Genomic DNA, 13,963 nt, shown 5'->3' with positions numbered 1-13,963 from the left:
TCAAGACAGGCTGAATGATAAAAGCACCAAGTACTGGATGGCAGGAAAGGAGAAAGGAAAGCTAGCGGGCTGGGGACAACACGGAGTGGGGAGGAGGATCCTGGATTAGGGGTGGGAAGAAGGAATCGAGGGAGATAATGGAGGAGGAAGGGGATGGAGAAAGGAGAGTACAAGAGAAAGGGGTGCATGCAGGAATAACAGGAAGAGAAGATATTAAAATATCCACTCGGGAGAAAAGAGACAAAGTAGAAAGAGAGAAAACTGAAAGAGAAAAGACAAAGGGAGGACACCAGAAAGAATAAGAACTAAGAGAGGACCAAAAGTATGCAAACACGAGAGGATAACAATCAAATCGCTCCCTCTGGGCTTGCTCTGGAGCTTGGTGGGAGAGGAGAGAGGAGTAAGGGCCGTTTTTTGCTTTGGCCCTAGTTGACAATTGCAACGTTAGGGGCAGAGACAGCACCAAGAACGGCTGAAGAAAGATTTCAAGAGGACGAGACAGCTGCACATGGGACGCACAAACTCACGGCCGAGCCTTGTGGAAATGTGCCCTGTATTTGCATACTGTCTCTTTAAACGGGAGGGGGGGTGGGATCTTGCTGATTGTACCACAGCGTAGGGCAGGGGTGGTGGTGATCAGCAGGGCAAAGTACCAGCTTCGGGCAGCTGCTTTGATGTCGGGCCGTGGCGCTTACACCGCATGGTACAGGAGACGCTCTCTAGCTGTTCCCTCCGGCCGGGTTTGGAGAAGCATAGAAAGTCGATCCGCTGTGTGCCACCCCGGAGAGAGGGCATCCCAGTGCAGGTTCTCATGATGGAGTGCGACATCTGGCTGGCCAGGGCTGAGGACTGCAAGGATATAATGCGCCTGATCAGGGTGAGAGCTCCCAAAGGCAGTCTGAGCAGGTGCTGGGCCAGCAGAGTCGAGAAGAGGCAACCTGATGCTTCGGACAGCGGTGTCAGGGTCCAGGGGTAGGAGCTCCCCCCCATGGCAAAGGCTTCCCGAGAGGCTTGGACGGCAGTGCCAGGGAGAGGAGCCCTCAGTCACAAAAATCAGGCTGACCAGACACCGAGCTGGAGGTGCCAGGGCAGTCTGATCCTTGCATGGGGCTGCCGGAGGAAGTCAGAAAGGCAGTCTGAGGATCTCTTTCACCTCCACCTTTGCTCATATTACAATGAACCTATCTGGTCCGAAAATGCTAAGAAGTGACCCAGCTTTCTTCTTGTCCCCCAGGAGCTGGCGGAATTTGAGAAGTCATCTGAACAAGTAGAAATGACTGAAGAAGGTGAGACGGATGCAGAGCAGGGGGGTTTTTGCACCTCTGAATGCTGGGGCTTGGGGGACAGAGGTCTCTGCTTCAGTGCTGCTTCCTCTGGGCGTTCTGCTCAGTCAAGACGGGCGCCACAAGCCTTCGTTTGCCAGTAGCTGTGGATTTTTCAACATTTTGTAATCGCTCCCTTCCGGGCACCCTGGGCCCTGGACACTACCAGGCCGATGCAGTGCCAGCGCGCTAAAAATGTGCGTCCAAGCTGGACACGTTTTTTGTTTTGTTTTTTTTAACACGAGCGCAATCGCCTCTCCTGGGCGCTCGATGAAACAGGCAAACGAGCCGCCGCTCTAAATAGGATGCGCTAAGGGTAGATTGCGCGCCCCTAACGCGTGCATGGCATCGGGCTCCCAGGAGAAGTGGCTGTGCGAGGGTTAGGGGAACGGACTCCCATGTTTATGAGCGTCCATTTTCCTGACGTGTGTGTGTGTGTTTTTCTGAAATCCCCCCTTTACTCCTCCTCTTTGTTTATTTACCCTTTCTTCTCATGGCTTTCTTGCTCCTTCTCCATCTCCCTCCCTCTCTCTTTCATTTCAGTGTTACAGAAGGACGGCTTTGCCAAGAATCCCTTCTATCAATGCTTGGTTGCTGAGCTCCACCCTGAGCAGAGAAGCAAAGACGGTAAAAAAAACCCAAACAAAAACACCCCAAAAACCCACATACTGCTGCGTGCTCCATGCACACAGATCTGCCAATGCACCTCATTCCTGCCCTGCAGCAAGCAGCCCCCCCTTACTATTCCAGTATTGATAATGGGACCCCCCCCCAACACACAAATTTGCCAGTGCACCTCAGTCCTGTGCCATGGCACCTCCCACCCTCGCTATTCCAGTACTGATGACAGATCTGCCAATGCACCTCATTCCTGCCCTGCAGCACCCTCCTGCCATTTCAGTACTGTAAGGTGGTTAGTCTGAGGCATCTGATAATGGTTTTGTCAATTAGTTGCACCTGCTGGAGAGTGATGCCACTGGTTTTGTGGTTTTGCAGGGTTCAGGATCATTGGCTATGCCCTCTATTTCTTCACTTACAGCACCTGGAAGGGCCGAAGCATATTTCTGGAGGATCTGTATGTCATGCCAGAATTCAGAGGTATGGGGGGTGGGGGAGGGGTGGAGGAAGGGATGGCCCAAAGGCTTCAGCCAGTTTTCAACACAGTCCATGCTCAAGGTATCTCACAGCTCATTTATAGAGTGAGCAGACAAAGAGAGAATGACCAGACACCTCCGGGGTGTGTTATGGAAACAATACATTATTGTGCGACAGAGATAACAAAGGAGAAAGAAAGCAGAGAAAGGTGAATCCTGTGCCTGCAGGTCACACAGCCCCAAGACTGGTGGCAGAGTGGAATGGGAGCCTGAGTCGCAGGTGGCCTGGCTCTGTGCTCTCGGTACACAGTGAGAGATTGGTGGCAGTGGTGGGATTGGAATCTGGGTCTGCAGGTGGTAGTTTTGCACTTTCAGCACAGCGAGCTTGGTGGGATTGGAGAGGGGGGGGGTGGGGCGGGTGAACATCCACCACCACAGACATTAGTTAATCCTTCACCTCTTGCTCTTCCCTTAGGAAAGGGGATTGGCACGAATATGATGAGCAAAGTTGCCAAGGTAAGTCTGAGATGTCCATCCCCTCTTGTTTTAAATCAGAGACCTACAGAACGAGGCCTGTCCACACTTGGGGCCAATAAATATCTCAAAACTCACAATCTGCCTGGAAGGGGAGGGGGGGGAGGAAAAAGACACCTTCAAAGCCTTATTTTCAATTTCTCCGAAGCAGGAACAGAACCTGTGGCAGCTAAGGGCTTCTTGTATCGCCTGTGCCCCGGTGACTGTGAGGGAGGAGGGGCAGGGCAGGAAAGGTGCTTTGCAAGGATGCAATTCTCCCTCTCGCTTCCCTTCCTCCTCTAGGTGGGCCTGAGTCTGGGCTGTACCCGGCTGCAGCTGTCGGTGCTGGACTGGAACCAGGCCACCAGAGATGTCTACACAGCCAAGGGGGCGGTGGATATGACTGCTGCGGAGGGCTGGCACCTCTACCGCTTCCAGGGTGAGGCCCTGCAGGCGCTGGCTGAAGGGGCTGCGAAAGGCTGAGGGTTCCCCCCCCCCCACACACACACACACACACACACCTTCTCTCTATCAGGCCGATATTATCCCGCGTTTGGCCGTGCGTTTTCGACGCGCTATTTTTACCCCTTATACAGTAAGGGGTAGTAGCGCGTCAAAAATGCGCGGCCAAAACCCCCCCCCCCCCCCGAAACTAATAGCACCCGCAACATGCATATTGATGGACCTATTAGTTATTCCCGCGCGATACAGAAAGTAAAATGTGCAACCAAGCCGCACATTTTACTTTCAGAAATTAACGCCTGCCTTTGGGCAGGCGTTAATTTCTGCCAGCACCAGGAAAGTGCACAGAAAAGCAGAAAAAACTGCTTTTCTGTGCACCAAAATTAACAAAAAATTTAAAAAAAAAATTTAAATCGGCCGGCGGTCCGCGGGTCGGAAGACGGACGCTCAATTATGCCGGCGTCCGTTTTCCGAACCCGTGGCTGTCAGCGGGTTTGAGAACAGACGCCGGTAAAATTGAGCGTCCGCTGTCAAACCCGCTGACAGCCGCCGCTCTTGTCAAAAAGGAGGCGCCTCCTTTTACCACGGGCCTTTATTTGCATACTCCGTGCGCCAAGGAGAGTGGCCTGGGCGCGCGTTGGGAGAGCGGGCGCTCGTCTCGGAGTGCCGGCTCTCCCGCGAATTTTACTGTATCGGCCCGTATGGTAGCAGAGAGCGACAGTCCTGCCTGGTAGCCACAAGCACTGGTAAATAAATTTTGAAAAATACATTACAAATACACTCGGTTGTCTGTATGTGTTGTGATATGTAAAATCGAACATCGTTGTATAAAAATAAATCAAACATTATTTGTGTGATGTGCTTTGTATATATTTTTGTTCTTTCTTGCTGCCTTCCATCAGCACCAGCTTAAAAAGGGACAGCTGGGCAGAGGGGAGCTGGGAGTGGGAGACACAGCAGAGGAAGGCAAAGGAAGCTTACCTCTTTGTTTTTTAAGAGTGGTGAGCCAAAATATGACTTTGTGAAGACGGAGCCATTGCCTGTGACAAATACAAGTTATGTATCCTTTTTTAAACTTATAAGCACCATTTTTTGGCCAGCGCTGACTATCCAGTAACCAGGGGCGGATTGGCCTATCGGGGGATCGGGCATCCCCCGGTGGGCCGGTCGCGCTAGTCACGTGATCTGCCGAGCGCGGCCGTGACGGAGCCGCGCTCGGCAGATCACGTGGTATCTCCTGGGCGGCGAATCCCGGGGCCGGTCTTCATCGGGAATCCGCCAGTAACCCTTACTGCAACCTTGGACCTGAACAAGAGATTTCCTCAGGACTCACTCTGAGATTAACCAGGGTGTATTTGCACAAGATAACGTTAATGTAATGTGGACCTGCTTGATCAAGAAAGACAAAGGTGGCCCAAAAAAAAAAAAAAAGGGCAAAGGATAAGGGGGGGGGGGGGGGGGGGGAAAGAGAACAGAAGAACATAAAACATGCCATACTGTTTCAGACCAAAGGTCCATCAAGCCCAATATCCTGTTTCCAGCAGTGACCAATCCAAGTCACAAATACCTAGCAGGATCCTAACCAGTAAACAGATTCCAAACTGCTTATCCCAAGAATAAGCGGTGGATTTCTGCAACTCTTTTCCTCAGCTTTCACCACATCCTCTGGCAATGAATTCCAGAGCTTAATTATGTGTCGAGTAAAAACATATTTTCTTTTATTAGCTTTAAATGAATCACCTATTAACTTCATTGAATGTTCTCTAGTCATTCTAAACAACCTATTAACATTTACTCATTCCACTCGTTATTTTATAGACCTCGATCATATCGCCCCTCAGCGGTCTCCTTGCCAATAGGGAAATCATTCCATCCCTCTTATCATCTGAAGAGTGCTCGGCGGGGGAGGTGGCAGGAAGAGGGCACATCAGAGTTGGTGAAAGTTACTATGAGGAAAGCTGCCCCAGCTCACACCCGCTTCTCCTTCCCGTCTTGATTGGATCATTAAATTATATCCTGCCTTTCCCGTGATAAACGCACAAAGTGACAAACAAAAAAAAGCCTTACCCAACAGAAAAAGCGGGTACAGTCTTTAAAAATGAATTGCCCTTTAGCGCCCTATTATTATTATTTTTTTTTTTAGGCAGGTACCTCCGAGATCCTTGTCAGCTTTCCAGCCAGCAAGGATTGCCCCTGCTCACAGCTGGTGCAAATTTCCACTTGTCTCGATTGCCTTCAGGGGGCTGGAGTCATGATTACCTGCTCCAGGGAGGGGGAATAAAGGGCTCCCCCAGCTCTCAGTGTGCTGGGGTTACGGCAGCAGCAGTCAGGATGGGGCAGAGAGTGAGATTGGTCTTCGGGTTCCTCCTCGGGCTGCTCGGTGCCACCGCCTGGGGCTCGCTCTCTGATCGCAGACCTCCCGGGGTCCTCGTCCCCTGGCTTCGCTCCGGTCCGCCCGAGGCTGGGGGCCCGCCCCCCGTCGCAGTTCGGTGCAAAGAGGCTCGGATGGTGGTGACCGTGCAGAGGGATCTGTTCGGCACGGGGCGGCCGATCAAAGCTGCTGACCTCCGCCTGGGTCCCGCTTCCTGCAAGCCCGAGCCTGGGGCAGGAGACGCCGCCACGGCCACCTTCGACGTGGGGCTCCACGAGTGCGGCAGCAGCCTGCAGGTAAGATGGGAGTCGTTTCTGCATGCGTCCTCTCTGTGCCTCCCCTGAGAGCTTGGGCCCTCGTGGTGTCAGTGCTGTACGAGGCTGGGCCCATGCTGAGTGCCGGCTCTGTAGGCCAGGTCTGCTGCTAGCTCTTCTCCTTCATGGCTTGCATGAGCTGGTGCTGACTCATTCTGCCGCTTTGGCTACATGGGCTAATGGGTTGGGGCTCTTACAGGGGTCCTATGTTCATGGAGGGGGTAAAACGGAATAAACTCTTGCTGGGAGGGAAGAGTTGCACGGGCTTGCTCCGAGTCACGTGTGTCCTGGAGACTGGCCCAGGCGCACGGGTATAGGCCATGCCTCAGGCTTGCTGGCCGGGGGCAAGGCCTCGCCTAATGGCCTTCAAGGTCTGACTAAAGCCTTCAGCTGGCAGGTAATCGAGTCCTCGCAGCAGGCTGACTGCTGCTAACAAAACCATGGCCTGTGTCTCGCTTTGAGTGGCCGGGATTAAACTCTCTGCAGCTCAAGATCTCAAAGCTTGACAGGGATGCCCGGGTTTAGGTGGTAAATCTGAAGAGTGGGGTTAACTAACGCTCCTTCAGGCGAATACTGGTTTATAGGGGGGAAAAAAGGCCCCTCTTAAAGCCCCCAAGAAGGCGGAGGCGCAGGCTGTAGTGGGTAAGGCAAGGGGCGTCCTATTAAACCACACTCGAGCCTTTCACTTATCCGATCACGGAAAGGGGCGGGGCAGGCCCCAGACGGGAGCCTGGCGGCTGCTTAGGGGCCGTCTCTGTGTTACAAACTCTTCTGTCAGGCCTCCTGCCCTAAGGCGAGGCTTGCTGAGCAGCCCCTCAACCGAAGAGTAAGCACCTGGCCGAGGGAGGCGGGCTCTCTCTCAACATGGGAGGAGCTGGAGTCTGACCGGCAACGCCGGCATGTTTCGCACTCGGTCGTACATGTCGGGGTACAGCTCCCGTTAAGCAAGGTGTTAACGATTCGCGGGGGTGATGGAACAGCTTCGTGGGAAGAAACTAAGAAGACCCAGCCTAGTCACTTGCAAAGTGGAATGCAACACAGCGGGGAAAACAACTTCCGGAGCTGAAATAATAAAAAAAAAAAAAAATCCTACTCTGCTTAATAAGCAGGCAGGTCAGCTCAGGCTTGGCATTTAGTGATTCTTAGTGCAATAATCAAAAGCACGAGAAATCAGCAACTCCATAAGGCTATCAACATCAGTGCTCTCGGCTTTCCAAATACAAGCTCAGTGGCTTGCTACCACCTACAACAGGTAGCTCCCTGCCCCAGAGGGCTTATATTGTATGGACTTCATTTACTAAACTTTCCCTATCCCCATAGTCACAAATGGGAGAAGAGCCTTCTCAAATCTCACTCCCTGTCCTAGAGAAGGAAGTGACTTGCCCAAAGTCCCAAGGAGCATCAGTGGGAGGAGTGTCTGCTGCAGACACTCCTCACCAGTAAGCTATAACAAATATTGTTGGGCAACATCTGTGTAGGTGGCATATCTGCATGTAAATTGGACTCTTCTTGTAAATCCAAGAAGCTATTTTAACATCCTGTAAGTAGGAGAAATTGGCTTCTAAAGTTAAATTTAAACTCTCCAGATCTTTCCCCCAGAATAAAGCTGAGTATCCTCTGCTGAAGCCAAGTAACAATCCAGGCACCCCTAGTCAATGTTATAGGCTTGTCTTATGTGGACCTTAAAGAAACTGACCAGAGCACAATTGTAGGAGGATTAAGCCACTCAATCTGACTTTGTATTATCTGTGGTATAGTCACAAAAAAGCATGTGACTAAATTGTGCACAACTATAGGCACACACTTTATTAGCTAATGAAGCTAGAAGCTCCACTTTCTTAGTTTTGTGCACCATAGATCTCTGTATTATCTGTGGCTTGGGCTCCTAACTTTTGGGCTATATATAGTTAAGTGCCAGTTTAGTGATTTACCTTTATTCTAGGCAGGTTCTAGATGGGGATGGTCCATGGAGCCCATCTAATGGAAGTTGGAACCCTTAATCTCAAGCTAAAAGTGAAGGTGATGGCCTCTTATCTCAAATTTAGACTCTCATCAGCTAGCATGGACCTCCTATAGAGCCCTTTTTTCAGGGAAGCTTCTTAACTTAATTCTGTATCACTGTCTCTCTAGATGACTCTAGACTCGCTGGTCTACAGCACACACCTGTCCTATAACCCAACCCCTTCGGGCAACCAAGTTATCATCAGGAGCAATCCAGCTGTCATTCCCATTCAGTGTACTTACCCAAGGTAAGGTGAATGTGCAACCCTCCCCATCCTGTTCCCACAGCTGACTATCCTCCTCCTGTAGTTGACCTAAATCCCTGGTCTCTCCAATCTCTGCAGGACTGGCAATGTAAGTAGCAAGGCCATCAAGCCAACCTGGGCTCCCTTCAGCTCTACCATCTTTGCAGAAGAGAGGCTGGCTTTCTCCTTGCGGCTGATGAATGGTAAATGGGAATACAGCTTCTAACAGGAATTCACTTGTAGGAATCTGCTTGCACTAAACATCTTGAATTTTCAGATGACTGGAGTGCTGAGAGAACTTCCACTGTGTTCCACCTGGGTGATGAGATCCACATTGAGGCCTCTGTCAAGCCTGGAGACCATGCACCTCTGACAGTCTTCATTGATAGCTGTGTGGCTACAGTATCTCCAGACAGGGACTCCAGTCCCAGATACAGCATTATTGACTCCTATGGGTAAGGCCTGCTGGTCACTCAAACTTGGGGGAAGAGGCTTGTTATCCAGTTGCATCCTGGGATGCACCAGTATGCATGGAAAACAAGAACTCAATTAGTGGCTTGATGCACAATTGCTATCTAATTCCCAGACAGCAGATTAACATTTCCTGTGGGATAATGTAGGGTTTCCAATTCTGACCTTAGGACTACAGGAAGAATGCTCCTCAGACTGGGGGGAGATCAAAGCAAGCTTTCTGCATGTCCCCCTTTCAAGTAATATCTTTGTGTTCTTTGGAGCATCAAGAAATGATGCTGTACCCTATAAGCTAATGGGAATATTAGCATAGGGAAGCAAGACCAGCAGCTCGCTCACAATTTACCTCTCCCCATACAAAACACAGGAACATCAATATGGCTTTAAAACAAGGCTGCAGTTACTATAAAACACAACCCAAGCCCCACAACTACTTATACATCATGCCCCTCTTCACTTACCCCCCACATCCCATTGGTAAGACCACTGCAGCACTCCACCAGCAAGGGTAAGCATGCAGCCTGAGCATTGGCCCCCTCTCTCTTTAGGCCTTCCCATGTAGCAGCCCCAAAATACACAAGCATTTCACCCCCCACTCCAATGTCCTTCACAATACATTACAACTTAGGGCTCTGTTTTCTTCCTCCTCTGCAACACACATCACCAACAATCCCTTTGACAACGTAATTATAGTGAGGGAGGGAAAGCAGAAATCTGCCAATTCGCACCAAAAATCTTTCTTTGCTACTGGGCAACCAATGGCAATGCATCAATTTAAAGTTGTTGACATCAATTGCCTCACCCCCTTCCCCCTCCCTGCTGCTTGTGCCCATATTAACCTCAGTGGAGCAAGACACGCTCACTCCACCTTATCTTTCTGTTTTTCCCACAATAGAATATTCAAATTATCTTCCACATTAAGACCAAGGTCCAAGGACTCTGAGCATGAGTTACTTGTATCTTGTAACAGATTGCCTGAAGCAAACTTGTTATCCATAGTCCCTCTTCTGTTATCTCCTTAGATGCCTGGTAGATGGGAAGCAGGAGGACTCTCTCTCATCCTTCAGATCTCCAAGGATCCAGCCAGAGAAGCTCCAGTTCAGCGTTGATGCCTTCAGATTTGCTGGAGATACCAAATCCTTGGTAAGCTTTCTGCTCTGCTTGAGGAGTGCTGAGTTAACCTTCCCACACTGCCTAATTCTCCTGTCCCTTGTTCCCAGATCTATATCACCTGCAGTCTGAGGGCTGCTGCAGCTGGACAGACACCAGACCCCGTGCACAAGGCTTGTTCTTTCAGTAAGACCAGCCACATGTGAGTAGCTGAGACCCCTACTTAAAGGGTTTGGGGCAGAAGGTGGTCAGCAGAAGTCTTAAGCTGGGTCTTCTCTTGCAGGTGGACTGCAGTAGAAGGGCCAAGCAACATCTGCAACTGTTGTGAGACTAAGGACTGTGGGGTCCTTGGACTGCGCAGGAGCTCAAGACCATTCTTCCCAGTGCCTAGAAGGATAGGAAAGAGATCTGTCACGTCCCTTCCTGGTGAGTTCAGGAACAGAAGGTGCCTGCACAAGTTGTGCCCCCCCCCCCCCTGTGGCATGCACAAGCAGTACATCTTACTGGCACTCCTGCATACCACAGTAACAAGGGCTGATCTCCCAACACTCGAGCAGAAATAGGAATGCTGCGCTTAAAAGCCCAATGCACGTTGGTGTATCAGGTCAAATTAATTCTGGACAGCTACCCTCCTAGTTTCAAGGAACTGGGAGTAGTATTCTGTACTCCAAAGGGAGGGGACTACTGCATAGACTAGCTCTGGTAGTCAACCCACTACTTGCTGAAGTCTCTCTCCATCTTCCCTACCCAAAACTTACTTAGTTCATGCACCTTGGGAGGGGAGTGGAAACTCAAAACATCAGATCTCTCATGTGATAATTAATCTTGTTAATTGAACCTCGGTATATAAAAGTTATAAATAAATAAATGTCAAACTTTCCCCAATACAGATGTGGCAGAATCTGTGGCTGCTGTCCAGCTGAGGCCAATCTCTGTCCTGCAGGCAGCCCCCTTGGAAGCCTCTCATGAGCTCACGGCAGAGCCACAAGGTATGTCTGAACTTGGCTATAGTCATTCCTCATTTCCATGTGACTTGACCTGGCTCCTGGTCCCTCCATCAAACCAGGGCATGATGGGCTTGCTTATGTTCACGTGGGCTCCTCTCCTTGGAGGAATATTGCTCCAGGCACAGGAGAACTGTAAACAGCATCAAGCTCCCTGAAGGCTCAGGGTGGGACCCTGATTAAAACATAAATTAGCTTGGAATCTGAGTTTCTTTCCCTAACAAGTACTTGTGGGGGGGGGGTGTCTAGCAGAGCATGTGGCTGGCTCTTGATGCAATCTGACACTACCTCTTATTCCTTGCAGGAATGCTGAACTCCTGGATGGTGACAGCTTTGGTCATAGCAGCACTTACCCTGGTGCTTTCTGCTGTCTTGGGGATGGTGCTTTTTGTCAAAAGGTGCAAAAATTCTAGTTAACTATTTTCTGTACAATAAAAAAAAAAAGCAAAAAAGACTTCTGGTGTCCTCTGCTCTCTGCCTGTGAGGCCTTATTGCTCCTGTCATAGCACCTAAAGGATGAGGTTAAAGTGCAGTCTCTCAGGAGATGCAGCTCTTGGCTAATACCTGACCCAGCCACTTGTGCTCACTGACACCCGGGGCTGGTACAAGGCTATTGGGCCTCCTAGACCTTCTGCATTGGAAGCAACTCCAGCACAGCACCCCCTCTAGGACCAAGTCTCTCCATGGCATGCCAGCATCCCACCACTCTGTCCTCTTTCCAGTGCAGCATCTTCTCCATGCTATCTACCCCTCCTAGGGTGGTGGTGGCTCAGCCAGCAGCTTTCCTGTTAAACCAGTGATAGGATGAGCTCAACTAGCAGCTCTGGCCATCATGCTGGAAAGCCATGGAAGTACTAGGCTAGCTGTATGGAGCCAGTTGTCCTAGCCTGACTCCAGAGCTTAAGGTCACTCTGCAGGCACCTGCTTCAGCACTGGAGAGTACGGGGGGGGGGGGGGGGGTTGCACTATACCCACTACAGTAGTTGCAGCCAAGATAGCTTGGGGGGGGGGGTATTGGATGCCTCTTATGGCTTTTAGCAAGGGGCAAGACTTGTGCCATAGCCCTTAAGTAACTAGCTCTGATCTCATATCCTGCACATGGCCCTGCTACAGAAGCAGTTTGACTGGCCCTGGCAGGGCCACCATATCCATGGGCAGTGGTAGGAGTCTAGCACTGGGCCCTGTAAGTGGTATTTCAGAGCATGCGTCTGCACAATAACCCCTTGCCTGTGTTAAGACATGCCATCTTGTTTAACAGATGGATGTATGCATCGTTCCAGTTGCTGCAGTTTTCACCCCCCCCCCCCCCCTTCAGGAGTCTGTGGCAAGCACCATGGAGAGGGAGGACTGAAGTGGTCAGAGCTAGGCACTTGCTCCTGGTCTCTCCCCTGCTCCTTGAACGCCAGACTGTTTTATGTAGAGTTGCTTATGTTGATGTGAGTGTTGCTCTTGTAAACTGTTGTGCTATTCTTTTGGCATGAGGGTATATAAAATGCCTACATCCCTCTGGGTAACTCTCACCTGCAAGTAGAACTAGATGAATGGGACTTCTGTAAACTAAATTCATGCTAAGAGTTAAGATGGCTACATATACAGCTGCCCTAAAGAGGCCTCAAATAACAGGGGGGGAGACTGGCTGACCCTTTTCATGACTTGAAATGCTGGGGGGACATAGGGCTGTAAGGGGTTAGGTAACATTTCTGGAGTTCTCCAAAGCTTGACAACCTAGCATATGCCCGGGTGGGGAGGGGAGAAGGTATGCTGCACTCACTCATACCCCACCCATGCATGCTTACTATCTCTACTTCCTATCCTGCCCACCCCTTCTAGATAAAACTGTAATCCAGACAGGAGCAGTGACTTAGTATCTCAGCTCTGAAGACTTGTACTATATACCTGCATCTTAAAGGACCCTGTCCACACCACCACCCCCCACATGCCTGCTCTAGGAACCACCACTCTTGCCTAACACAACCCATGCTTGGGTATCAGTGGTTTGCCTGCCCACCTCTCAGTGCTAGCTCGTGCATGTCAGTCTTTCTGCACCAGAGCTGGTGTGACGTGCTCCTACCACAGGCCAAATCAGACGGACTGTCTGCAGCAGCTGTGGCTTGAGCTCCTTCCACCACTGGGCCTGGATGAAAGTCTCTAGCAAGGGCCATGATGTTGGGGGATCCTTGCTTTAGGCTGTGTTTCTCTTGAGAAACCTTGAAAGAACTACCCATCAGGGACCGATTTGTCCCTATTGGTATTTGTCAGGACCCAAATCTGTTGCCTCCATTCTTGGGGGGGGGGGGCTGATCATTAGTGTTATATGTATTTGTTTCCCCAAAAACCCCCCAACCCTGGTGGTCCAGCGGGTATCCTGGAGTAGTCAGCTGCCAGTATTCAAAATGGTGCTGATAGCCTTTGCCCTTACTATCAAGCACCATTTTGAATACCGGCAGCCTGAGTGCATGAGATTGCTCCAGGGACTTTTGGCAAGTCTTGGGGGAGGGTGGGGGTCTATTCATTAGTGATACTTTATATTCAGAGGGTTCACCATATGTCTCATGACCCTCACAAACATGGCATACGTTGTGGATTACCAATACGCTGCAAACAAATGCACACCCCCCTACTACCCAGCAGCAGTGCTGCTACCATGGGTCTGTGACTGAAGTAGTGGAGCCAAGAAAGAAGCCAAATTCTCTCTTCACTCTACTAACCCTCTATACCCTGAAATATACCAAGGAACCTGTTTCAAACTTGTACTACTTGGCTCTTTCTCCTGCTTTAAAACTTTTTTTTTTTTAAACCTATTCCATTCTCCAGATTTTGGTGGCTTCATACTTTTTTGTCCCACTTTTGTTTTTGCCTTTATTTTACTTAACTGTTCTTGAAAGCTCTCAAAAATCAGCTTCTTCCTCTGTCCTATGGAGCCAGCACGGGCTCTCGAGCACACACGCTACTGCAGGGTCCTGCATCCATACTTTTCCTGTGAAACGATGCCTAGTGGAGGGGAAGCACAGCACCTGAGGCCCACTTCCTGACCCAGCCTGCTGTAACTGCTCCGC

At 50.4% G+C, this 13,963-nt stretch overlaps 2 protein-coding genes across 2 annotated transcripts; both read left to right on the top strand.

Moving 5' to 3' along the window:
* The first annotated feature begins 613 nt into the window (after window positions 1–613).
* On the top strand, window positions 614–3,524 carry LOC115077823 (diamine acetyltransferase 2-like). The gene is made up of 6 exons (XM_029580115.1): window positions 614–877; window positions 1,235–1,286; window positions 1,866–1,949; window positions 2,319–2,420; window positions 2,892–2,932; window positions 3,233–3,524. The coding sequence occupies exons 1-6, from the start codon at window positions 701–703 to the stop codon at window positions 3,410–3,412; spliced, it is 636 nt and encodes a 211-aa protein (XP_029435975.1). The 5' UTR covers window positions 614–700; the 3' UTR covers window positions 3,413–3,524.
* A 2,092-nt stretch (window positions 3,525–5,616) lies between these two features.
* LOC115077172 (zona pellucida sperm-binding protein 3-like) lies at window positions 5,617–11,361 on the top strand. The gene is made up of 9 exons (XM_029579425.1): window positions 5,617–6,058; window positions 8,207–8,325; window positions 8,422–8,525; window positions 8,600–8,777; window positions 9,816–9,936; window positions 10,014–10,105; window positions 10,187–10,329; window positions 10,794–10,892; window positions 11,212–11,361. Exons 1-9 carry the CDS (start codon window positions 5,723–5,725, stop codon window positions 11,322–11,324), a joined length of 1,305 nt encoding a protein of 434 aa, XP_029435285.1. The 5' UTR covers window positions 5,617–5,722; the 3' UTR covers window positions 11,325–11,361.
* The last annotated feature ends 2,602 nt before the right edge of the window (window positions 11,362–13,963 follow it).

The sequence above is a fragment of the Rhinatrema bivittatum genome, chromosome 16 (assembly GCF_901001135.1).
Source record: "Rhinatrema bivittatum chromosome 16, aRhiBiv1.1, whole genome shotgun sequence".
Taxonomy (NCBI): domain Eukaryota; kingdom Metazoa; phylum Chordata; class Amphibia; order Gymnophiona; family Rhinatrematidae; genus Rhinatrema; species Rhinatrema bivittatum.
This window is presented reverse-complemented; position numbering and strand designations above follow the sequence as displayed.